The following is a 27842-nucleotide window of genomic DNA, read 5'->3' as shown; positions in this document are numbered from 1 at the left end:
CTGCCCCTACGCCTTCCAGTCCTTTGCAAAGAGAGAGTGTAAGATGCTGTTCAATAAATCCTTTACCGACAATAGTTGAAGTACACAGAGTACCATTACACAGGCATATCTCAATTCCTATCAAATGTTAGAGACTTGCAGATATGTATTCATTACTAAAAATTTCGGTCCGGAGGCAAACAATATTTACACTATAATGCTACTCGAAAAAGGAAAATTAACCTTTACTGACCACAGCAGAAGCACAAAGAGTACCATCATACAGATATATCTCAATTCCTATCACATTATTTGGGACTTGCAGATATACATATTACTGAAAATATCGGTCCGGTGGCAAACATAATATTAACACTTATTACGCTACTCAGAAAAGGAAAGTTATCCTTTACCAACAACAGTTGAAGTACCCAGAGTACCATTACACAGACCTATCTCAATTCCTAAACAACATTAATTGAGATTTGTAGGTATGCATTACACTGCCAAAAACATTGGTTCGCTGGCGAATGCAATATTTACGTTTTTAGGCTACTCGGAAAAGGAAAGTTAACCTTTACGACAATAGATGAAGTAAGTACCCAGAGCACAGGCAGTCCCCGGTTATTGGCAGCCTTGGTTACTGGCAATCCGGTTTTACGCCGCTTGTCTAGCGACGACGATAACCAGATTTTTGTCGCTGATAACCGGTTATCGGCACTGATTGCCTCTTATCGGCGGCGCTGATCACTGGTTATCGGCACTGCTAACCGGGGATCATTGCTATTATCACCGATTTTCGGTTGTCGTCATGCCGTCGGGAACAGAACCCCGCTGATAACCGGGGCCTGCCTGTTCCATTATACAGACTTATCTCAGTTCCTAACAAACATTGTTTGAGACTTGTAGAAATACATTCATTAACGAAAATACTGGTTCGGCAGCACACGCAATATTTACATTTATTATGCAACTCAGAAAAGGAAAGTTAACCTTTACCGACAACAGATGAAGTACCCAGAGTACCATTATACAGACATCTCAATTCCTAACAAACATTATTTGAGACTTGTAGATATGCATTTCATTACTGAAAATATTGGTTTGTTAGCAAATGCAATATTTACGTTTACTGGCAGTCCTTGGTTATCAGTGGTCTCGGTTATCGGCGATCCGGTTTTACAGGGCTTGTCTAGTGACGAAAATTGGCAATTTTTGGCGCCAAAAATTGCCAATTTCCGCTCATTGGCACCGATAATTGGGTATTGGCGCTGACACATACCTAACAGAAGCGCTGATAACTGAAAATCGGCGATTTTTGGTCATCAGTGATTTTAGGTTATCGTCACACTGTCAGAACAGAACCCCCACCGATAACCGGGGACTGCCTGTGTTATAGTAATAAAAATGAGGTTTTCATAATAAAACTTATATTGTAATACTTACCTGAACACCTGAATTAGCCCTGGTCACCTACCAGCCCGAACTACATCCCCATAGCTTTTACCCACTAAGTGGGTAATTAACTGTCAGCGTTACCAACTTTTACAGGAAAATCTTGTCAAATGAGTTACCTGAAGTACCATTGGCAACACTGCTGCAAGTCCCGGCCGAGTGAGGCCGAGATCCCCAATTGCGTTATTCACTATTCAAATTGAAGTGGGGAGGAGGGTGGGAATCATTCAGGTGTTCAGGTAAGTATTACAATATTAGTTTTATTATGAAAACTTAATATTGCAATACACTCCCTGAACACCTGAATTAGCACGATTAACAAAATTTTAAGGAGGTGGGATCAATCTAATTCAGCCCGACCTGCCAACAGGGAAAGCAGGTAACTCATTATTCACCTACTCTGTATAAATGTTAATGTATCCTCACCTGGTTGTCCCAATCGGCAGGCGAGAATGCCTGTACAGAAAGTACCCCAGACGTCAGTTTCATGTCTAGGTACTGTCTGAGTTGAGCTACCTCTCATGTGGTATTCAAACCTCCTCATGGATAGAGAGTAGCAAAATAAAAAACCAACCTACCATGTGGCTAATCACAGCCTCCCATGAGTAGTGGAGAACGACGAACCTCCCATGTGGCTAATCAAAGCACTCTCATGTATGGAGGGGTACGATGAACCTCCCACGTGGCTAATCAAAGCACTCTCATGTATGGAGGGGTACGATGAACCTCCCATGTGGCTAATCAAAGCACTCACGTATGGACGGGTACGATGAACCTCCTATGTGGCTATTGTAGCCTCTCATATATGGAGGAGAAGTTGAGTGTGCAGGATCTTTGAGTTCTTCGCAGCCCGTTGCTGCCGATGTCTGCGCAGAAGGGGTTGAAGAAACCAAACCTGTCCACTGGATCTGCCTAACTTCACAGTACTAACGCCAAACTTAATACTCTCACTATGAACCCCGACCAACCAAGAATCCAAAGTTCCTTAGACTACATTCATTACCTAAAGTTCCCCCCACCCTTGACATTACTACGTAATTATAAGATCGAGTTGGTCGCCACAAAGGCACCCAGCGAGTAACTCTTCTCCAAAGAAAACTGAATGTCTCTGAGGTAGAAAGTCGTGAAAACCGACACCGACTTCCAAGTGGCCGCCTCTAAGAACCTTCGCACTAAGAGAGTACCCCCTCAGCTAAATGAATGCTCCCTCGATAATAGAGTTAACTGCTCCACACGGACTAAGAGAATAACTCTCATGTAACGAGGAGAACGATGAATCTCCCAAGTGGCTATTCAGAGCCTACCCAGTATGGAGGGAATGAGGTAGTGTGCTGAGCCATTGACCCTCCGCCCTGCAGGTTGCGGCAAAGGCCGACGGCTGACAAGCGAAGAAGTATCCCAGCGCTGACGAAAGAGCCTAGGCTAGCCTACAAGAGCACCTCTTTAGACTCTCGTAGGGAAACTATCAGAGACTACGATATTTAAAACGTACTAAACTTAAGTTCATGTGATTATACTATCACTGTTGCTTATGATTCTAAAGCATAAAAGGTATTCCCCTATCTGGTTAACCTAATAACCTTCCGAGCCTTCACACTAAGAGAATATCACCTCAGCTAGATGAACGCACCCTAGATAGGAGAATTCGTCGCTGTACGCGCTGCAGCGAATTGAACGTCTCTTAATAAAGGAACAACACAGACAGGCTCCCAAGTAAACTGCCTCCAGAATAGAAGACACTGAACAATTCCTTAGAAATGAAGATGAAGTGGACATACTCCGACTACTGTGCGGCAATGAAAAAAAAAAAAAGCTTAAATGCTAAATATAATGTAGTCAAAATTAAATTGTATCCAAGGGCACAAAGCTCGCACCTCATGAGAATCGTGTAGTGTGCCCGCAACTGTGTTTGTGGAGTGAGCACTTATGAACCAGGAACCCTCTCTCCGAAGTAACTAATCGCATTCTTTGACAGAGGACAGGAAGGATTCCGCGGAGAGACAAGACGTGTACACAGAAGCAGACGGAGTTTCTCAACCTTGATAAACAGACTTTAATATTCGCACCAGACATAAAGACATCCCTGCTTGATTGCCGGAACCGAACACTTACAGATAAAGAACCTTAAATGATCGAGGCAGAGTTTTAGCCTCCGACACTGTCTTCGCCACGAATTCCGGAAGAAGACAAATACATATCATTTCCCGCCTAGGAAACCAGCCTAGAAAACTTCCCAAAGCTCACCCATCTTTCTATCTGCAGCTAAAGCCGAAAGAAAAAAAACACCTAATCAGTTGTCTTAACGTTAGAACTTCCAACAAATCCCACGAAGGAGCCCAAGTCGGCAAGACTGGACGTTAAACTTACAGGAACATAATAAATCATAGATCTTACTACTAGAAATTTTCAGGAAGATGGAAAAATGTACTGCTAAGTGTTGAACGGTAGCTAGCAGTGGCTGAAAACGGAAGAATCTTGACTTTCCGAAGGAATAAGAGAAAATCAGCTATTTTGGTTATGGCAGGCCTATATTTTGGTTATGGCAGGCCTAAAGATGGAATGACCTTCCTTACGACACCAACTTCCACATGTCCAGCTGACATGGTAAAGCTTACGGGTCAACTTTCTCAAGCTGAAAGATACACTTTCTAGATATAGCTTTAGAGAGTCCGGTCTGTCTAGCTGTTCGCTCGGCAGTCACCTGCAACAAGGTTCATCACGCAAGAGTTTGGATGATAATGGTGAAACTGCGGTGTCTCGCAGATCTTCCGCATGAGAAGGAACATCGGAACTTCTGTAAGGAGTATTAGGAGTTCCGGAAACCAAGGGCCTTAGGGCCAGCATGGAGCTAGAGTCATAGATGTCTTGACACTCCCGCAATTCCTGATTACCTGATGAATGAGACCGAATGGCAGAAACCATACACCTCTAAAGTTCTAATGATCTTGTTCCCCCTGAGTTCTCAGATATGACACAGCAGTTACAATGTCACAAAGCAGACCAACTACTCTGTTGCGCACTAAGACTGAGAAACACCTGATCATGACTCCTCTCGTTCCTGATCCCTCAAGAAGGCCAAAGCCTGGGTTCCTCCAAGGTTGCTCCCCAACCTTGATATGAAGCATTAGAGTATAGATGAACGTCGGGAAGAGAGGAGACTATAGACCTTCTGGATGTCAGATGCACTTCTTCTGGCTATCACAGAAGATCCGACAAGCAAGAATCGTTCCAGACTAAACCTGCATTCTTGATGTGGAAGTCCCAGCGATTCCTGAGACATACCTGAAGAGAAAGTATGCAGAGACAACAAGACCCTGGAATGAGAGAGAGAGAGAGAGAGAGAGAGAGAGAGAGAGAGCTCTCCATTCTAGAGAGAGAGAGAGAGAGAGAGAGAGAGAGAGAGAGAGAGAGAACATTCTCCCTAAGAGGCTTCTCCAAGTGGGTACCGGCTGTTCCCTGTTGGACAGGAACACCTCTACTTCAACATTTTGTACCCTCGACGATGCGTAATTGCCGACACTGGAGACATGAGTTAAAAGCAACAAGTTCGTTATACTGGCCACATCCCTTGAACCCAGAGCAGCCACACTAATCATAGCCTGCTGTGACACTACTGCTGACAACGGCTACACAAAATTGACCATGGAGGAGATATCCTCCTCCCTAAAAGACTGTTGCAGAGCGCAAAAGGCGCCCTCAACAGAACCCTCTCCCAATGTCCGGATAGTGAGGCGGAAGCTTTAAAAGAAGTCCCACCTCTTCTGCCAAGGAACACTGTACAGTCAGGCAAAATGTTAACCCTGCCAAAGAACGTTGTACAGTCAGGCGAAATGTTAACCTGGTATGTCAGCCCCATTGACACCAAAGTGATGAGGTGTCAGGCAGTACAGGATCGGAGGGAGTATATCCATCTTGTTTGAGAAAACCCTATCAACCCAGACACATCCACATAGAGTGGGACAAGGCCTCCAACTGGGTGCGAAAGGTGTCCTCCAAGATACAAGCCTCCCTAGAGGAAATTGAGACCAAACAATTGGCGAAGGAACCCGTGAGAGAAGAGCCTCAACAGATACGTTGAGAGGAACCCTGACACCCGCAGAAGGGTTACCCGCTACCTTGTTAAAAACCCCTCCTGAATAGGAAGCAAGGTTGAATCCTGCTTACTCGACCCTATCAAAGCCACTAACCTTCGTCTGCCTCGCTCAATGCCTGCTTGACACCGCCAGATTCTTTGATGCTCGAGCAACTACCGGTTCTGTCGCATATAGCGACTCGAACATTGCTTGATTCGGTAGTGTAGGCTCCTCTGGGACCTAGGATTGAGGATAAAGAGTGTGGATGAAGTCCACCATCCGCTTATACTCATTTTCATTAGCTGAAGGAGAACTAATATCCGGTACCGGATCCTCTTCTTCAAATGAACAATCCTTGTCGGACTGGTCCGACCGAACTGGAACAGGAAAGAGGCAGGCCTACCCCTAGCAAACGCCGAGCTCGAAAACCAGAAACTCACCACACCTGGGTGCGTGAGACGGACACCTGACGTATCAATCGCGAACATACTGAAGGCACCAAGGTAGGCTGCGCAAACCCTGTACCACCCAACGAGGATGACGCAATACCTGGGCCAGCCACACCTGGGCGGACAACGCCCACTCCTGAGAGCGAAGAGGCCGCAACCCCCAAACCATGCAAATCCGGATGTATCAAAACTGCATGAGAATGGGAATCCAGAACTGAACATCTTGATGACCCGGAATCAACCCCGAACCTCCATGGATGCCTAGACAGAGGGACAGAGAAACCTGCAGGAAAGTTGAGAAAGACAAAGCCGAAGGAGGGAAGAAGGAAGAAGCCACACTCAGAGTAACCACCGGGGCGTCTACGCCGATGTTGGACAGTTGGAGAAGGTACCAACCGGACCAAACTCAAAGGAGTTTCGAAGGGAAAGTTACGAGGTACCGAACCCAAGGTAACAGAGGAAGGCAAATTACCAGCTATCCTGGAGAATGGAGAGGCTGAGGAAACTATCGGTGCTGATACACTGAAAGCTGGCGCAGGCGAACCGCCGACTGTCGTAGCACCCACAAGAATCGCGGAGGATACATTACGGTTAGGATCCCGTAAAGAATGAAAATAAGGAGCTACTGACACCTCCGCAAACACCTGAGAAGCAACTAGATTGGATGCCTGAGAAACTAGAGGGTTCGCAAAGGTGATAAAGACGACGGATCCGTTAAAAGTACCCCTTCCCTTAACCCCAAAGAGAGAGAGGGAGCCGCTGAAGCTCTAATATCACAGGGTTGAACCAAAAAAAGCCTTTGCTCTGCTGAGTTAAAAGCCAGGAAAACAGGATGAGCAACAAAGACCCTGAAAATGGGGAAAAAGGGAAAATTCCGTAGCGGCTGAAGAGGCCATAGATTTCAGAGAAAGAAAATAGGCTGGCTCTGTTCCCCCTGCCCCTGATAATCTTGATAGACATCATTGTCAAATTCAGAAAATTCTTTAAGACATGATCATGAATATTGGAAAACTCGATCGCCAGAATTACCACCATCGCAAGACGAAAGAAACTTTAACCCCTGAAGGAAAAGGAACCTTCGAGGAAGGAGTATTCAAGGAAAAACAAAACAAATTCAGAACCAGATACATCAGAAACCAAATCTGAACGACCCTCCATGGATCTGGAAACTTTTTGTTGCACAGAGCACGAAGCAGGAAATAAAACCGACGATTGATCTAAATGAGGGACCTAAACATTAGCGACCCCAACCAAACCTGAACCCAAAGAAGACTGCACATTCAATTACTCTTCCTGAATACTTCCTAAAGTAGAATTCCTACACGTTTGAGTGATTCCTAATTCTAAATCCACCTTAGAACTTACGCTTTTAGAGGGAAGGGGGGGGGAATCTGCTGCCAACACTGCCTGCTCAGCACCGGGGGGGCCAGCAAATCCTACCTTCAAGGTTTGCGGTTTTCCATGACCCCCGGTAGCCGTTAGGGCTGGTTCTGGAACAGGCAGGGGGGCTGAAAAAGAACGATTAGTATCTACAACACTAGTACTACTATCCTATCTCTAGTTTCCGTTAATTTAGTAAAAAAGCTAGAAAAAAAAAATAGACTAGACATACTAGCTGGTAACTTGTCCTCTAACTTTTTGAATAATTATTCCATCTGATCTACCGACCAAGATTCGCCGCCTATCTGACTGATACTACACTGCATCTTCCTACATAAAATACAAACAGAATGTTGATCGTGTTTGAGGGTACTCATCCTATGCTTGCAGGATGTGTAGGGCCGATGAGCGTCAGCATCTCCAGCACTAGAAGGCTCTGTCGTCGACGATGTAAACGAAGTGGAAGTATCAGCGCTAGCATACGGCGACATCTTCTTGTTTGATTTATCCAACTGAGGCCAAAGGACTGATCCCAAAGTCAAAATCGGGAGAGAAGTTCCAAATCCAATCAATAAAGTATCCATCCAGGAGAAAATGCATTGAAAACAGTACAAATTGTGATCTGTTGTCCAAATTCTTAAATGGGGGTCAGGCTAAATGACCAAAGGTTCACCTGATGTGGGACTCACCTACACAGCATGGCAAACAAAAAGCAATTGGGGATCTCGGCCTCACTCAGCCGGGACTTGCAGCAGTGTTGCCAACGGTACTTCAGGTAACTCATTTGACAAGATTTTCCTGTAAGCACTGGTAGCGCTGACAGTTAATTACACACCTAGTGGGTAAAAGCTATGGGGATGTAGTTCGGGCTGCTAGGTGACCAGGGCTAATTCAGGTGTTCAGGGAGTGTATTGCAATAAAGATACTAGTGAACGCAATGTTTCTGTTTAATCGGTAAATTACGCTAATGGTAGTTACTCAATCTGATTGTAAATTTGCTATTGTAGCGAAAAATTATAAACTTGAATCAGATCTTAAAACAAAACAATAAAATTTCTAAAAACTGTAGGCTCGAAGGCTACCTGAGATCAGCGATAATACATCACTGAAATCCGGTTTCCGACTGGCAAATTTAAGAACAAAGCTGCCATCGACACTTGGTGTTTACTCGAGCGCTGGCAGGAACAGAATGAGGTTGTCTGCTAAGCAGTTCTTGGTATTCCTGTTAGAGGACGGGACCAGTTACCTGCACTAAACTTTGAAGCATTATCTGCGAATTTTTTTATTTAAGCTGCTGTGCAAGAGGAAACTATTAGTTATGTAATTACTTGGTAAGTTACTTATATAAAATTCAACATTTTTGTGGTGGCATACTTTATGAAATTTTAACTGCTGCCAATATCACTAGAAGTTTTGCCGTGAAAACAAAACCACTGACAGGTTATGACGATTGACTGATTCTACCTCAATAGAAAACTGCAAATTCTACCCAAGAATGAGACTTGCCCCATCAGTATAAATTTCACAGTGAGGGACTTTATGTATTACTTGCTGGTATTATTGATACTTTTGTATAAGTACAAACATGATTTTAAACATCTGACTTTGTGCATTAACCATATCTAACAAAGTGTGAGAGCATATGATCTAGGAATTCACAATCTAACACAATGTGAAAGCTTAAGACTTAGGAATTATTAAATCATTAAGCTCACCACTGGGAATGGGGAAGCAAGATCAAATTGGAAAATGCCTTTTCAAGATAAAAAAAAAACTCTTCAGCTAATGTACCAACTCCTTTTATCTTACTGCAAGTTACTGATGAAACAGTGTCAATCTTCATATTCATCCCAAACACTCTGTATGGGAATACCAAATACTATCTGCCTTGTACATTACTGTATACCATGAGCAGTATTGCAGGTTTCTAGCAGCATTGCTCTCTCCTTTTACTTCTCATGTATTCCCTTGGGTCTCTGTTCATTTATAGTTTTGCCATGATGCATAATTTGTTCCTTAATTATGTATATACCAAGACAAAAGTAAAAGTGAACAGAGACCCAAGAGAACAGACGAGAAGTAAAAGGCAGAAAGCAATGCTTCTAGAAAATTGGTAAGCAATCAATACTGACAAGAAATTTGATAAACTTAGATACAAAACTCTAAGAGAATACAGCCAAATAAAATGGACCTTAAGTATTCTTACTACTTCTCTGAACTAAAACAATAAATCTGAATACAACACTCAAATCAGTCTGTAAAACATTTAGTGAAAGTGTGTCCAACTATGGAAAGCAACAGACTGCATATTTATATAAATATCTGGGTACTTGTAAACATTTTATACATGAATAAACCTATACAACAAGCTAATACTTCCTTACCTTTTCTTTTTCAGGTTTTTCTGGTTTCATCTTCACCATGGGTGGTGGTGAGTGATGTGCAGGAGTTCTTGGACGTGGAGGAGTCTCCATCAGCTGAACAGGGGAAGGTGAACGAAGTGGGGAAGAATGGCCTTGAGGAGGCAACGGGCTTGAATCACGATCATGTCTTGGAGTAAGGGGCCTTTCTAGGCCTTCTGGATCATAAAAAGGTAAATGCTCATCTTCCAAGGGACGCTTTGGTGGTCGAGAAATGAAAGAAGTAATTCGAAGATCTGGTAATGCTGGTGGTGGCAAGCCAGGGCGCTGAGGTGGCCCAGCAAAGGGAATGAAGGGAAATCTTGAGAATGGAGGAATGAATGAGGGTACATTTGGAAATGGTAGAGTAAACGGAGTGGTGGAGGGTCCAGGAATTTCATCTAAAGGAAGCACTTCTGGGGTTTTTGGACGTTCTGGGGTTTCAGTCTCCATGCTTGACATATCCCTTTGAACAGGACTAAAGCCACACTTTGGAGATTTTGAGCGGTCTTTTCTTGGCTTTTTATCCTTAGCTTTTTCTTTATTTTTGCGTTTCTCTGTAGGAAGTCGAACTGGGAGGTTGGGAATTTCTGGTGTACGAGGAGCAGATGGTGTTCCAGGAGGTGAAAGGTCATCTGGATATGACGGAAACTCTCTTGGTGACCTTGCTAGGTTATCTAAAGGAGGTTCTAATCTCCGAACAGGATTATCAAGAATGCTGAAATCTTCTGGTGGTCTTCTATGTCCCATTCTTGAAGGAGTTTCATCAATCATTAGATCTGGAGAACTATCACGGGACTGAAGGTTTTCTCTGTCCCCTGGTCTTTCCATGTCCTTTGGATCGCCCTTTGTCTTATTAATCTTCTTAAAAATACTTAGTTTTGACTTACCCTCGGCCTTGTCTTGCCCTGGAATATCTGGTGGCTTACTTGGTGCTGGTATAGACGTCACTGTTACTGCTGATGATGCAGCCAAAGCCCTTATAAGTTCCCTTTCTCTTTCTCGCTCTTTCTCTTTCTTACTTTCTTTTTCCTTCTTTGACTCTTTTTCCTTCTTAGGTTCTTTTTCCTTTTTCCCTTCCTTTTCTTTCTTCCCTTCTTTGCTCTTCTTTGCAGCAGGGTCCTTTTCCTTCTTCTCTTTAGTTTTCTTTCCAGGTTCCTTTTCTTTCTTTGCTGGCTTGGTATCATTCTCCTTTCCAGGATCCTTGGGTTTAGGAGTGACAGCCTTATTTGCCTCTACCTTGGGGGATTTTGCTGGTTTTGGGGCCTTAGGCTTTGGAGTTGGCATCTTCAGTTTTGGGGGAGCAAGAGGAGTACCTGGAGTGCCTTGTGGCAAAAGAGGTGGTGGGTTGCTTCCAGGTCCTGTTGGCTTGGGTAGTTTAGGAATTTTGGGCATCTTGGGAATTTTTATATCCTTAATAAGTTTATTATTTGGTTTATTATTAGCCTTTTCCTTGGGTGGTTTTGGCTTGTTAGGAGTAGGTTTTGGTGGTCCAACCTGGTTATTCTTCATTCGGATGAGCTTTTCAACTGCAATCTTTTTTCTTCCCGCTGCCCCATCACCAGTAGCAGGTGAAGAACTGCGTGGAGCTGCCATTGGGATGTTAGGGACACGTGCTTCAGGCAACTTACCCTCTCTTGCTGAGGATATAAATCCAGAGGTTGTCATCATCACGCTTTCTATCTCCCTGATGGGTTGCCCTTCATCATCTAATGAGTATCTACAAAAGTCAATAAAAGGATACTCATTAATTTCAGCTTGAAAGAACACAAATAGATTTTTAAAAATTCTTGCCTTGTGCAGCTGTTACAGAACATCTTGCTGATGTGTACTTTTTACAATGTCATACCATTTTTTTATACATGCAGTATAAGTAAATTCATTTACTGCTACAGTATTCATATTTACTATTTTAGTTTCCTTTTGCATGAAACCCTTCATACTGGGAGTTAACTTCTATTTATTTTTATTGCATACAAGTTTTTTGCACCATACACATTGTTCCCTTTCATTATCTTCCTAAACAAACTGCTTCCCAAATTTCAGTATTTTACAGAAACACTCCTACCTCTTTCTATCAGAGGAATAAACTTTTTAATAATTAATTTCAGCAGTGTTGCCATTATATCCTTTATAATTTGAAATGCTTTCCCCAAATTTCTTTAACAGCATCACTCCATGTATCAATGATATTGGAATATAGGGAACTATTCTGTATTGATGTCCTACATAGGGCTGCCTGTTGAAACATACACAAGTGAGCAAGCTTACAGGCTACTCTAGAAGCAAGGACTGTTGCCAGCACATGGCTGGCCTAATTTTTAAAAAATCAAGCTACCAATTTAATATATATATTTTTGGCTAACAATACCTGCAAATGAAATTTTTACTAAATGAATATAAAACACCTCTGGTACTGGAATATAAGAAAAGAAATAAAAACAACACATTCACTGACACTACATCCCAAAGAAACACCTCTCTTGTCCTCCCTTTATTCAATCTTGAAATGTGGGTTCAGTAAAATCACAAATATGCTCAACAACAAAGCAAGAAGTGAATTCCAGTGTCTACATGATGAGATTTATATGGGGAAAACTTCATCTCAAGTTAATAAAACTGCATAGCAATAAAAATACCCTAGGTTAAAACCTCCTAAGAAGAAAATGTAAATAATCCTAAAACAATATTTCTTAAAAACAAAATGTCATTTTTATGATAAAGCAAAGTTTTATATATACTTACCAAGTACAGTAATTACATAGCTATAGTGTCTATTCGCAAGGCAGCTAAAACTTTGAAATTTGTGGATTGTGCTATTAGTTTTGGGTAGGTGATTTTCCCCACCCACTTTTGGGGAAAGAGAGGAACAACTCAGCAAAGAGCTTCAATTTGTTTGTGCCCTTATGTCCATGCACGCGGAGGAGGAAGGGCTCCAATCATGTAATTACTTGGTAAGTATATATAAAACTATTTTATCATAAAAATGTAATTTTTATACAAGTAACTTACTGAGTAATTACATAGCTGATTCCCACACTGATAGGAGGCAGATGCATGGATAAATCTACCTCATAACATTAATAGTAATGAAATTGAAAATACAAAAAGTTGCTACACTGATACAATGCTTGTTGTTTCCAACCTGATGAGATAGATGCTGCAGGAAGATACTGCCTCTGGTTGGCACTCATCTCATCGCATAGTGGCGTGGCAGTATAGCCGTGGAGCGTCTACTACTTTAGTGGGAACTTGCAGCGAAGGACAATTCTGGTGGCTAGCAAAGTACAAAAAACTGCCCCTGCCCTGGGTGCAGCAACACAAAAGACAACCATAAAAAATGACACTGTCATCTACACCATATAGATAAAAATCACCACCCAATCACATAAGAACTGGTGGGTACTCCAAGTACATAGTAACCCCAGGCTCCCCTAAAAACTCAACACCCTTATGATAAGGCGAAGAGAGAAAAGGATGGAAGGGATGCTTCCTACGCTTCTTCCCCCAACACCATGCCAGCCACTGAAAAAGGACCCAAGGGACTGCAATCATTACACACTATTTCTATTTCACGCAAGTAATGGGAAGCGAAAACCGACTTAGACTTCCAAAAAGTTGCTTGCAAAATGGATGTGAGAGATAAATTATGTCTGAATGCCACTGAAGTGGCAACAGCTCTTATTTTATGAGCTTTAACTCTAAAAGAAGGTAAAATATCATCCCCAATCAGGGAATGTAGTACCAAGATAATGTCTCTGAGAAAGAATGCCAGGGGATTCTTAGACATTGGACGCAATGCATTCTTAACTGAGCACCATAGATTATTTGAAAATCCACGTACTGTATTCCCTCTGTTCTGAGAGGTTAATACTTAAGAGCTCTTTCTTCTTCTGGGCTTAGTATTTCTGTCAAATTCTTGATTACAAAGGAACATGGCAAGGGTTTAGACAGGGTCTCGCTTTTGGCTAAAAATCCCAGGGTAAACGAACATTGCATTCTCTTGGGAGAAGCCAACTCTCTTGTCCAACAATTGTATCTTACTAACGCGTTTCGCTGTTGCTATGGCTACCAGAAAAAGTGTTTTCTAGTGAGGTCCCTTGATGAAGTAGAGCAAAGGGGCTCAAAACAAGGACCAGACAACCAATGAGAACTACATCTGTGTTCCATGGAACCACTCCTACCTCCTTCTGTTTGGTGGTGTCAAAGGACTTTATGAGGTCCAACAAATCCTGATTTGAGGAAAGATCCACTTCCCTATGTCGGAAGACAGAGCTTAACATGGCTCTATAGCCTTTAATAGTAGAGGTAGGCAGGTTTCTGGAGGTTCATACGTATAGTTCTGCTATAGAGGTCTGAGAAGACATAACATTGTCTCTTCTACACCAAGAATGAAAGATAGCCCACTTGGCTTGCTAGACTTTGTTGGACGACTGGTGTCTACACTTGGCAATAGACTCCGCAGCTGACTTTGAAAACCTTTCTTCCTAAGGAACTTCCTGGCAGTTTGTAACCTGTCAGGGTCAAAGTGGACAACCCTTGATGGAACTGCCAGAAGTGAGGTTGTTTGAGTAGATTTGACCTTTGAGGTAGGAGTCTCGGAAAATCCACTAGGAGGTTGAGGAGGTCTGGGACCCACTCTTTCGATGGCCAGACAGAGCTATTAAAATCATGGACACATTCTGAAGGGACTGAAATTTATTTATGACCTGTCTCACAAGACTGAACGGTGGGAAGGCACAGAGGTATTTGTTTGACCAGTCCTGCAGCATGGCATCTGTTGCCCATGCTAGAGGATCTGGGACTGGTGAACAGAACAACGGGAGTCGATGGTTTCCCCTCCACAGAACTAAACAGACCAGAGGATCTAGGGTCCATTCTGTAGGAAGAACCTGCTTCTGATGGCTCAACTCATCTGCCGGAACATTTAACTTCCCCTAAATAAATCATGTTAGAATTCTGGTGCAATTCTGATCTGCCCAGAGGAGGTCTCCCACTGCTTCGAATACAGAGAAGGAGTGAATTCCCCCTTTGCTTTTTTATATAAGTGTTGTCTGAATAGACTGCCACTGTCTTGTTGAATACCTCTGATGCGAAGAACTGGAGTCCCTGAACCGCTTTCAATTCTTTGACATTGATATGCCAATTTTTCTCCTCCTGGGACCATGTCCCGGACACTTCCTTGGTCCCCAGATGAGCTCCCAACCGAGGTCCGACATGTCTGAGAAGCAGCCTAGGTTGGGGTTCAAAGGGAGGAGAGACTTTCCTTCCGACAACTTTCTTTTAGAACTCCACCACAGCAAGTCTTTATTTCGGGAGTCACAAGAAAAATGAATGTCAGGGAATTTCTTCCTGTCCCAACTGATCTTTAAAAAGAACTGCAGCATTCTCATATGGAGTCTGCCTAGAGAGATGAACTGTTCCATGGAGGGCAATGTCCCCAGAAGACTCATCCACTGGTTGGCTGAGCAGTTCTCTAGGGAAAGAAACTCGTTTACCATCATCAGGCTGGACTCGACTATCTTTGGGGATGGAAAAACCAGAAAATTCTGAGAGTCTATCATCATTCCCAAATATAGAATCTTCTGAGATGCAGTCAGCTGGAACTTCTGCATGTTGATGAGTAAGCCTAGGTGTTGGGCTAGGAGAAGGGTCCTCTGAAGGTCCTCCGTACACTTCTCTCTTGATTGAGCCTGAAGGAGCCAATCATCTAGGTAAAGGGAGATATTGATTCCCATAAGATGGAGCCACTTTGTGAGGGGAGCAAGAACTCTGGTGAAGACTTAGGGAGCAGTCAAAAGGCCAAGCAAAGTGCACGAAACTGGAACACTATGTTCTTGAACACAAACCTGAGGTACTTCCTGGATTCTGGACGAATAAGAATGTGGAAGCACGTGTCCTGCATACTGATGGCCGTCATCCAATCTCCCTGGTGAATGGGCGACAGGATGGTTTGGTTTGTCTCCAACCTGAATTTCATCTTTAGGACGAAGAAATTCAGGGTGCTGACGTCTGGGACAGGTCACCTGACGATTTGGGAACTACAAACAGGTGGTTGTAGAACCCTACAGAATGTATGTTTTCGACTAATTCTATTGCTCCCTTCTTGGGGAGGGACGAAACTTCTGAGAGGGCCAAAAACCTCTCTGATCCTACAGTGTAGGCCGTCAAGGTGATGGGCGTGCTGACTACGGGAGGTTTCTCTCTGGAAGGGATAGCACAGCCCTCCTTCAGGACATTTACAATCCAAGGCTCCACTCCTTTTTCTCTCCACCTCTCCCAAAAGAGATGGAACCTGGCTCCTACTGGAGTATGAAAGACAGAGTCCTCACTTTCGAGGAAGGTCTAGTTGAGGATATCTTGATTGCATGTGATGAGTAACAGGTGCTAGAGTAGGGTCTAGAGTAAGCCCTTTGCCTACTGCCACAAAAGGGCCGTGTCTATAGAGGAGAGACTATCCTGGAATTGAAGGCAGTCACCTCTTTAGGATGTCTAGAGGACTGAACTAGAAGGTCCTGAGTACTGTACTCTTCTTCTGAACATCCAACACGAAACCAAGCACAGTGGTCTGTGGGAACAGGTGATGTTGGTCAAGGGGGGGAGAAAACAGAAGCGTATGAGCACCAGAGCTCTCTCTTCTTAAGAATTTCCATCGCAATTAGAAAGGCTAATTCTTGGGAGCCATCCCTAATGCCTTCATCTATGCAAGAAAGTGCTCCTAGCCAATCTGCGGCACAATCCTCTGACAAAACAGCAGCCCTTGAGTGACAGACCAGTCCAGGCAGCTCTAGTTCAAAGACCTTGAATAAGTTCTTGAGAAGATGAGCCAACTCAGAAGTGGAGAACATTATCTTAGCTGAAGAGAATGCTGACCTATGGGACGAGTCTATAAGCCTAGGGAAGTCCCCAAGGGAGGAGGCACAAACTCCCAAGGAAGGAGCTTCTCCCGTGGCATATGACAAGTACCTCCTTCGAGACAACCTGGAAGGAGGAAAACTGAAGAAGGCTCTTCCCTGCTCTCTCTTTTCAGCGAGCCATCCCTCAACCTCATGCAAAGCCTTCTTTGCTGAAGATGAAAGTACAAACTCAGGTAACCTATAGGAGCCAGTAGCCTGATTATCCATTAAAAAGGCAGAAGCAGGTGAAGATGGGATTGCTGGTGAGAAGAAATTTGGAAAAGAAGCAAGGAGATACTTCAATAAGGACACATAAGCTGAAGTCAGAGTGTCATGGTCTGCTACGTCTTCCTCATCAGAAGATACTGAGGATAGAGAAGGGTCTGCTGGAGGTTGATGAATTTATTGAACTTCCTTGAGAAGGCCCAAAATACTGTCAACCTTGCATTGAATAGGATCCAAGGATGAATCGGCAGCTGCTGGTGCCTGAGAACTAAAAGCAGAAGCATGAAGGAGAGGAGCCAGCGGTGTGGATGAAGGTGCAGGGCGCTGAATTCCTGGAGTCGCAGAAGATGGAGACAGTGCTGAATGCTTGAAGGCTGGAACTGGATGATGGGTTGAAACTGGATGTTCGGGGGGCCAAAGTGTGTTCTGTGGCTACTAGGCACCATTGGGCACTCAGACAAGAATGCCCTCGGGTGCTAATGCGCGCTTGGAGACTCTTGGGCGCTCGTGTAGTAACTGGTGCTCAGGAGGTAAAGTATGCTCGGAGACTAGAAGGCATGGGCACCTCTGATTCCAAGAAAAACTCAGGAACTGCTGGGTGCTCGGGAGCTATCGGGTGCTCCAGAGAAAAAGACTGATGCTCATAAGACGATGAGGAGTGCTTACGCAAAGTAGAGCGCTTCTGAGCCGAAGTCTGGCTCCCTGCAATTGGATGTTCCAAAGAAAACTGCTCCAGGCTGTCCCAGTGACTACAGGATGGACGAGGGCTGCTAACAGGTTCTTTGAACCTTTTACACGGCACTTGTGGAGAGCGTGTTGTGGTAGGCTAAGTTTGGGTTTGTATGATGAAAGATGGTTTGTGTGAACTGATTGTTTCATTTTTGTTGTGATTTTTTTTTTTTTGTATGTCAGGAAGGAGTACACTAGCTAAGTCTGTTTTTTTCTTTTTTTTACTTGCAGTTTGCTGAGTGTGTCGGAGTAGTGCAGCTTGCTCCCCTTCAACCCTAAGTGTATGCAGCTTGAGAAGTTAGGATACTTCCTTAGCAGAAGCTATTTGGCAGTAGTTATCTATTGACGGGAACTGTGGTGAAAAGTCTATGTTGGAGCTGTTGTTGGCATACTTTGTGGCTGTAGCAGCTTATGAAACAGTAAGGTGCACAAGTTGGTGCAGTGGATTTACTTCTGAGGATTAGGGAGCCTGAGGCCGGTAGGCATAATAATCAGTGTTTACAGTGTAAGAGAATTTCCCAGGATAGTTGAAAGTTAGATGGACATAATCTACTTTGCTCCAAATTAATTCCTGTTGATTTGACCATGAACTATCTACTGTAATTTGGGCTCTATTTGCAGTGGTCATGTACTTCTTTTCATGAAGCTATTGCATTTATGTAATTTTGCAATGTTTAAATGAATTGTTAAGTTGTTTGTGGTTTTGAGCCCAATGTGTTTTTGTTAGAGTAGTGAACTGAAGAGGACTTTATGGAAAAAGACAAATTGTTGTAGAAATGTGTCATCATTTTTGCACCAGACTACCAATTTAATGTCTTTGTATATACATCGTTTATTTGATATTGTATGCAGCTGGAGTATTTTTGCTGATTTTTTTTTTTCTGTAGTCTTAAGACTGAATACAGGATCAGTTTTGAAGAACTATAGTGATAAGATTAAGGTTCTTTTGACAGTTGTGGGAGGATTGTAGATTAAGACTGAAGTTAGGAAAAGTTTTGATGGTAGTAGTAGTATTAAGGATAATAAATTATGGTAAGGTTCTGTTTGAAGTTCTCAGACCACTGTAATATTTAAGGAAATAAAGTAGGTTAAGGGAAGCCAAGAGGAACAAATTTATCATTCTATTCAACTGTGTGGCTTGATAAAGCCCCTACAGTGTCACATCCATTGCACGCCTTTTCAACAGGTGTGATTCATCCAAAGCATGCCATCGGTGCCTGGGATAGAATCCTCTGAAGTAGCAGAGAGACAATGCACATCCTTAGAGACACCTTTCCAGCGGCTCTCTGCTGCAATCTGGGCATCAGTAACAGGTTTGACCAAGGGGGCGACTACCTGTGGGCAGACCCCATCAACCTCCCTTAGGCTACCAGTTGGACTCCTCCTGGGATTGGAAGAGTATGCCAATGACCTCTGCCTAGGAGAATTGGTGGGACGAGCAGCCACCTCCTTCACCAACACTTCACTAGCACTATTCACACTCAACTTTTTCCATTTGGGCTTTCACTGAGGACCATAATTGGCCCAAGTCTCTGCAATTAACTTGAATCTCCTGTCAAACTTTGTCTCAAGGCTGGCAATGGGGTCAGGTTCGGAAGCATGGAAGCCGGGTTAAGGAGAGGGAGAAACAATGTGAGGACTGGGAAGAGGAGTCACAATTACGGGATCAGAAACAAGAGCATTATCATTATCAACAGGTTGAGAAGATTCCTGGCTAACTATAGGCTGACTATTTTCAGCCCTAGCAGTCACCTGCCTCTTTTTGTCCCGAGCTAATTTATTTAAATGATTTTAAACTCTTCCACTTTTTGTCATCCCAATCCTTACACTCCTGAAATTGTAAATCTATTGAGTACACCTGCCCCCTACAATTTGTGCATAGTATATATGAATCGTAGGTCCCCTTAGATAGTCAAGTATTGCAACCTTTGCTGCAATACCTAAAGCTAGTTGAACTTAAGTTAGACATTTTAAGAAAACGAAGTCCACTAAGAAGGTCAAAAGCAAGAAAAAGTCACAATTCGTGAATTATCAGTAATGACGGTCTCCTACAAGAAACCTAACACTATCTAAATGTGCCGAAAGGCAAACCAATACAAGAATACTTCACCAATTGGCAAAATGGACAATCGGAAAGCAACAAATTCCAAGATAAAGCTGCTGCTAACTGGTGTTCAGCCATCAGCCAGCAGAAACAAATTGAAGCTCTTTGCTGAGTTGTTCGTCTCTTTCTCCGAAAGTGGGTGGGGCAAGTCACCTACCCAAAACTAACAGTACAACCCGTGAATTTCAAAATTTTAGCTGCCGTGCGAGTAGAAACTATAGCTATGTAATTACTTGGTAAGATACTTATATAAAAATTACATTTTTCAATATAATTTACATAGCATATTTGCACACTGTCATATCATCATATCATTCCTCTTGTAAAAGGAAAAATTGGTAAGGTAATTCAGGTGGGTACAAGTGTGTTAAGTAATTCTAGGTCCTCAATCATTAAGTACATTCTTTGTGTGATGTGATCTAGCTGGAGGGCAGTTTGTTGAAGGGAGTAAGCAGGTTTGATGGTGAAAATATTGACTTACACAGATAAGGCCATAATATTCACACAAGAAATAAAGGACGCTATTCATGAATTTTGAATCAAGAAATTCATTCTGTGACTCTTTATTTTTTTGCCTCTTTTAATGCAATATAAAACAAATTTCCAATAACTACTTCCCTTATATAAAATGCACTGTACACAATATTTGCATAATTTAATGCTTTCAGATATAAAATGATGTTTCTTATGCTGTTAATTAGACAGATAGTTATGTTTTGAGACATGGGCCTCTAAAAATGAAGCAGCCTGACCATAATCTGATGCATTATAATGTTACCTAAACCTAGGTGTTATGTTTTGAGACATGGGCCTCTAAAAATGAAGCAGCCTGACCATAATTTGATGCATTATAATGTTACCTAAACCTAGGTGTAAAGGTTAGTGAGCTCCACCTAGGTACTGTTGTCTAGTATCATTGGGATAAGATGTCAATCCATTTTGATGACACTGTTTAAATAAAATTCACTTTAACATACTCTAAACACAGTATCAATTCCTATGCACCAGTCTGTGAGGAATGGTTGCTGGAAATTTCCCATGCATACAAAACTCCGTATTTTAATATAAAATTCACATTTACAGGCTACATGCCATAATTATAGCAAAAAAAAACCTGCAATCTTACATATTTTTCTAATTTCCATAACTTTTTTACCAGCTGACCCCTTAATCTAAAAAACTATATTTGTTTCATCACAAACCGTATTACTTCAATACACTCTGAAGAGGAACTTAAACAGGAGGAGCACTGAGCTGCTGGTGATATGGAAAGGGGATAACAACTTGAAGAGACAAAGATGATCCTGAGCAAGAACATGTAATACAAACCAAAGCTTCAAGTGAAAAAATAGGGGTAAAGATTTGAAGAATCTCAAGTGAAAACAAGAAGCAAATACTGTACCAATGAATGTGAGAGCACAAACAAACAAATCCTCAAAAAGGAGTAACAGTAAAATATTTGAATCTGTTCCTCTAACAAGAAGCAAAGTTGTGATAGCTAAGATGATGAGGAAAAAGACCTCCAAAGTGGAAGCTCATTATGATGCAACTAATGGGATAAAGAGACTTGATAAAGATAACCTAGCCATCACACGTAGAAAAACATACTGGAGTGGTCTTGCACTTTAGACGATGGGCAAAAGTCAAGGGGGTTCCAAGGTTCCTAAAGCAGCATGGATAATGAAAGGACTAAATATTGTCATTTTTTCTTTCCTAATGTCATATAAAGTGAGGAACAATTTAGGAATGTCTCTCTATGAGGAGGGCAATAGAATATAGCAAATTTTAAGAATAATTTGTAATCGTCCTAGATTTACAAAATAGAACCTTTACATATGAGTATTACCTGCATGAGCTAGGAAAGCTCATTAAAGTTTTGTAACCAGGATGTTAATTAGTGGCAGGTAAGTGAGAGGTAGGATACTGCCCACCTGTTGATAACCCAGCATTTTCCCTTCAGCATCCAGGAATATGCAGGGATGGCTGAAGTGGGATTACAATAAGAGACTCTGGTTTTTGTCTTGGAAATATGACATTTTTATGATAAAATAAAGTTTTATATATACTTACCAAGTAATTACATAGCTATGAGCTTTCTACCTAAGGCAGTCTAAAAATTCAAAATTTGCAATAACGCTAGCATTTGCTTTGGTGTAGGTATGTGCCCTGCCCACTATCGGGGACCGGGAGGAACAACTCAGCAGAGAGCTTCAATTCATTTTTGCCCTTATGTCCATATGAGAGGAGAAGAAAGGGCTCCGATTAAGTAATTACTTGGTAAGCATATACAAAACTTTCTGATTAAGTAATTACTTAGTAAATGTATATAAAACTTTATTTTATCATAAAAATATAATTTTTATGTAAGTAACTTACCAAGTAATTACATGGCTGATTCCACATTAAAAGGATCTATGGACATATTCTACACCAAAACATTAAACATGGTAATGACTTTGACACAGAACAATTGCTAACATTGAGACAATGCTTGTTGTTTCCTCACCTGCCAAGGGAGCAACTGTAGGTAATTACTGCCACTGACCAAAGCTCCTCTTGACTTGTAATGGGCATGGCTGTATAGCCCAGAATCGCCACTACATAAGTGGGATCTTTGTAGCGAGGGAAGTACACCCGTGGCTAGAAAAGTTAAAAAGAGGCACCCTTGCCCTGGGCAAAGACTAGAATAAAACAGCAACACTGTCATCTACACCTTAATAAAAAAGACCACCACCCTAACCACTAAAAACTGGAGGGTGCTCCAGGTACTGAGTACCCCCAGGCTTCCCATGAACTCAACACCTTAAGCCAAGGTGAGGAATAGTAGAGGGACAGAAGGCCCCCCCTATGCTTCCACTCTCAACACCATGCCAGCCACAGATAAAGGCCCTAAAGCACTGCACTTTCGTAAGTAGTTTCCATGTCCTTGAGGTAGTGAGTGACGAAGACTGACTTGCACCTCCAAAAGGGACATTTTGTGTTTGAAGGCCAAAGAGGTAGCAATGGCCCTGACCTCATGGGCCTTCGCTTTAATGACTCGTAAATCTTCTTCATTAATCTGGGAGCATGACTAGGAAATCAAGCTTCTCAAAAACAAGGAAATAGCATTCTTTGAGAGAGGACAAGAAGGGTTCCTCACCCAGCACCAGGGGTTGTTTGACTGCCCTCTGATCTTCTCTGTCTGATGAAGTAATACCGAAGGCCTCTTACCAGGCAGAGACTTCTCTCCTGTCTTCCGGTCCGAGGATGTCCATTAAATTTTTAATGGTGGATGAACGAGGCCACGGCTTAGAAAGGTCCTCATTCTTGGCAAGGAAACCAAGAGGGAAGGAGCAAACTGCGGCCCCCTGAGCTCACCTGGAGCTCCCTAATCCGTTTGGCGGTAGCCAAAGCCACAAGGAAGAAGGTCTTCTTCGTCAAGTTCCTAGGAGAGGCAGAGCGAAGAGGTTACTATCGATAAGAGAGTTGACTTTTCTCAGGGGGACACAGTTTGCTCCTTCCCTCTTGGTTTCCTCGCCAAGAATGAGGACTCTTACTCACTACCTCAAGGACATGGAAACTACTTACAAAAAGTGCAGTGCTTTAGGGCCTTTATCTGTGGCTGGCATGGTGTTGGGAGATGGGAAATCTGAGAGCCATTTTAAAGCAATTTCCAAATTCCAGGAGACAACGTTCAGCTTCTCTTGTCTAATGGAATCAGGACTTGATTAGGTCACTTAGGTCTCGGTCAGAGGACAGATCTAGACCCGTGCTTGAACACCGAGCTGAGCATAGACCTATACCCGTTGATGGTGACAGTCAAAAGCTGCCTGTAGGTCCTCAGGTAGAGCAGGAAGTCGGCTACCTAGATTATAGAGGTCTCAGAAGAAGAGATGTTATAGCGGCTGCACCATCTTCTGAAAACTGCCCATTTGGACTGATAGAGCTTGCTAGAAGAAGGTTGTCTGCATCCAGGAATAGCTTGTGCAGCCTGTCTCGAAAACCCCTTCGCTCTGACAAGACGTCTGACAATCTGAAGCCTGTCAGGGCCAGAGCGGACAACCCTTAATGGTACCGGAGGAAGTGGGGTTGTTTGAGCAGAGACCTCTTTTCAGGCAGGAGCCTCGGAAAGTCTACTAACAGACACAACAGGTCCGAGAACCATTCCTTCCTTGGCCAAAAAGGAGCGACTAGGGTCATCGAGATCTCTTGGTGTGATACGAACTTGTTGAGCACCTCCCTGATCATCCTGAAGGTAGAGAAGGAGTAGACATTGAGACCTGTCCAATCCAGGAGCATGGCGTCGGTAGTCCATGCGAGAGGGCCCAGGACAAAGGAACAGAAGCAAGGAAGAAGACAGTTCCTCAATGTCGCAAACAGATCTATGGCCAGCGTGCCTCACAACTTCCATAAATCGCTGCAGACAAGAGGATCCAAAGTCCACTCCGCCAGAAGAACCTGTTTAAGCTGACTCAATTCGTCTGCTAAAACTTTCAGTCTCCCATGGATGAAGCGAGTCACAATTGAGACCTGGTTCTATTCCACCCAGAGAAGGAACTCCTTTGCCGACTTGTAGAGAGAGAAAGAGTGGGTGCCTCCCTCTTTCTGAATGTACGATAGAGCTGTCATGTTGTCGGTGTGGACTGCAACTGTTCTGCCATGAACCAGGGCTGAAAAGGACCGGAGACCCAGGTGAACGGCTTTCAGCTCTTTTACACTGATATGGGAGTCCTTCAGAACTTTCAACCGCTTGCCCGACACTTCATGAGATCCTAGAAGAGCCCCCCAACCCAGATCTGGGGCGTCGGAGTAGGAGTCCAGGTCGGGGTTCAACGGAAGAAAAGACTTCCCCTCCAGAAGTCTTCCTTTGTACAACCACCACTGAAGATCCTGCTTGACCTCCAAAGTGATGGGGAAGATGAAGGAGTCCAGCTGAGTCTCCCTGCTCCAGTAGTCTTTAGAAAGAATTGCAGGGGCCTCATGTGCAACCTTCCCATCCTGATGAACTGTTCCACTGAGGCAAGAGTCCCCAAGAGGCTCATGCATTGCACCGCTGAGCAGGATTGAAGAGACAGGAACTTTTGGACGGTTTGCAGACAAGAGGTGAGACTCTTTTGGGGGAAAGAGAAGCCTGAAAAGTCCAAGAGTCTAGAAGAATTCCCAAATAGGGAATCTTCTGAGTAGGGATCATTTGCGCATTCTGGTCGTTGATCAGGATGCCTAACTGCTTCGTCAGGAGAAGAGTTCTCATTAGGTCCTCCTCGCACCTCTCTCTCTCGGAGACCTGAGAAGCCAGTGGTCTAAGTGGAGGCACAGGCTTATGCCTAGGAGATGCAACCATTTGCCCAAAGGAGCGAGAATCTGAGTAAAAACCTCTGGAGTCTGGGTGTATGGGAACGTGAAAGCAAGCATCCTGCATGTCCAGAGTGACCATCCAGTCCCCATGTTGGATGGACAACATGACTGAGTGGTCTTTTGCTTTCCTCCGCGAAAGGGCTGAGATTGAATCGGAGAAAAAACTTTAACAGGAACGAAAGCAGAGTCTCTCGGATGCTTGACAGACTGAGCCGACATCTTGAGGAAAAATGTGGGATTTGTCCAGAGGAGAGAACATGAGTGTCAACTTCTGGGTAGTGGTAACCCCTTTAGGGGTGAAAGAGCACCACAGCTCTCTTTTCTTAAGAATGCACAATGAAAAGATGGAAGCAAGTTCAGCGGAGCCATCTCTCACAGCCTTATCAGCGCACAACAAAACACCCAACCAATCTGCTGCAAAATCTTCTGCCAGGACGGGACAATCCTCAATCTTCCTGGATAAAGCACCAGTGATCCAGTCGAGGAAGCTGTAAACTTCTAAAACTCTAAAAATATTCCTGGTCAAGTGGTCGAGCTCGGGCGAGGAAAAAAAAATGGTCTTGGCCGAAGAAAAAGCAGATCTACGAGTTGTGTTGACCAGGCTGGAGAAGTCGTCTTGGGAGGAGGCAAAACTCCCAGAGAGAGCTTCTCTGGTGGCGTAAAAGCGGTGGCTCCTATTCACAAGCCAACATGGTGGAAATGCAAAGGTACCCTTGCCTGTTCCCTCTTAGAGACTAGCCAGACTTCCACTTTTCGGGGCATCTTCTTCGAAGAAGAGGAAAGAACCAACTTCGGGAGGGTGTGGTCCGCCTGGAGTTTCCTCATGAGGAAAGTTGAAGCAGGAGAAACTGGGGTAGCTGGAGCGAAAAAGTCTGGAAAATTATCTAGGAAGTGTTTAAGCATGGTAAAATAGGTGGAAGGAGTGGAGTCTTGGCCTGCATCCTCCTCATCTGAAGAAACAGGAAATAACATTGTGTCTTTAGGCTTAGAGACCTATGGAGTTTTCTTCAAAAACTCATAAGTTCATTCAACTGACAGTGAATAAGAGGAAGTGAAGAGTCTTCCTGCGCTGATGAGCGCGACTTAGGTGGTGGGGAGGTTGGTGCCGAGCCAGCGTGTGATGGCACCTGGTGCCCAGGAGCTGGCGCCAAGCGGTCGGAAGCATGAGGTTGGCACACAGATGCAAGCGTTGATGTCCAGGAAAAGATGGGAGCTCAGGAGCGAGACTAAGCTTCATTGAAGAAGATGGGTTCTTGTGCGAATCTTCCTGGTGCTTGGGAGCCAGTAAGGGGCGGTCAAAATACGAAATCGACTTGGGACCGTCCCAAGCCAACCGTAGGGGATGTGCTGAAGAAGTAGAAGGCAGAACAGTGAAACTGCAAGAAGGCTTGGGGCTAAGCCTGGCCACCTTGGATCTCTTGGTAGGTGGAGGGGAGCTGTCTGCACTGGCAGTATGCCTCTTGAGAGGGCATGAAGTGATGAGGTAGCGCCCTTGACACTTCTTGCCAGGACTGGAATCTTGAGTCCGATGACAGACGATGGGCACTGATAGAGACGCCTTTCCAGCAGCGCTCCATCGCAGCCTGGGAATGTGCAACAGGCTCGACGGAGGGGGCGACTACCCATGGGCAAACCCACCGGCCTCCCTTGGACCTCTGGTATGTCTTCTCTCTTGTGCAGGGGAGCAGGACAGGGACCTTCGTCTCGGAGCACAAGTGGGATGGGCAGCCACCTCTCCAACACACTTGCTCTGTACTGCACTAACAACACTTTTTGCACTGCACTTTTCAACAAAGGTCTTAAAGGAGGACCCCAACCCCATCACTGTGTTGGCCAAAAACTTGAACTTTTGGTCAAACCTAGATTTGAGACTGGCAAAGGAGTTGAGATTAGAAGCACGGGAACCTGGAAAGGAGTATGCAGAATAGAGGTAGGAGGGCTAAGGATAGGGGAAGCAACAGGAATTAAAGGAGAGGAAATAGCACTATCCTCTACAGTTTCTGTCACAGGAACAGGTTCTACAGTAGCCCTATCCTTGGCTCTAGCAGTCGCCTTCTGTTTCCTATCCTTATCTAATTTGTCCAGATGAGACTGCAAAACTTTCCATTTTTTATTGTCCCAATCATCACTTGATACAAGTGTTGTCCTTATTACAATCTTGTCCCCTATACTTAATGCACTTGGTGTGGGAATCATAAGATTTAGTGAGTCTAGTCCTACAACTCTCAGAGCAAAATCTAATGCTTGAAGAGCTAGAATTAAAAATGTTGAAAACCTGCTAAAACTGATGTTAATGAAAGCTAACTCATCAGCTAGGGCTTGATGGCTACAATGAATAAAGAGTACTTCACCCAGAAAACTCGAAAACATCCAAAAACAATGAAAAAGACGCAGGAAAAACCAACAATGTTGATCGGGGGCCGACAGAAAACGAATTGAAGCTCTCGGCTAAGTTGTTCCTCCTGGTCCCCAATAGTGGGCAGGGCACGTACCTACACCAAAAAAATTTTAATGTTACTGTGAATTTTGAATTTTTAGACTGCTACAGGTAGAAAGCTTATAGCTATGTAATTACTTGGTAAGTTACTTATATAAAAATACAAATTATCTTTGAATCTGATATTTGTTCTCACTAAAATACACACTATAGTCTTATATATATATGAGAATTAGTCCTAACGTTGGAGGATATACTCAGCCAGGAAAGATAAGGAGTATAAAAAAATAAACCCCGTAATCTATACAGTGTGGCATAAGGATGCAAAGACTGATAGCTCTAAGCCACAGAAATATTTATTTTGAAAATTCAGTCTATGGAA

The 27842-nt window shown here is 43.5% G+C and overlaps 1 protein-coding gene across 2 annotated transcripts in view; it reads right to left on the bottom strand.

Moving 5' to 3' along the window:
* Taf3 (TBP-associated factor 3) overlaps positions 1-27842 on the bottom strand; it is a 161747-nt gene that overhangs the window by 86718 nt on the left and 47187 nt on the right. For both annotated transcript variants that reach the window (XM_067127472.1, XM_067127473.1), the window contains exon 4: positions 9721-11455. In XM_067127472.1, the coding sequence (XP_066983573.1) occupies positions 9721-11455 (1735 nt within the window). The remainder of the gene's footprint in view (positions 1-9720; positions 11456-27842) is intronic.

This window comes from Macrobrachium rosenbergii, chromosome 25, assembly GCF_040412425.1.
Source record: "Macrobrachium rosenbergii isolate ZJJX-2024 chromosome 25, ASM4041242v1, whole genome shotgun sequence".
NCBI classification, from domain to species: Eukaryota; Metazoa; Arthropoda; class Malacostraca; order Decapoda; family Palaemonidae; genus Macrobrachium; species Macrobrachium rosenbergii.
This window is presented reverse-complemented; position numbering and strand designations above follow the sequence as displayed.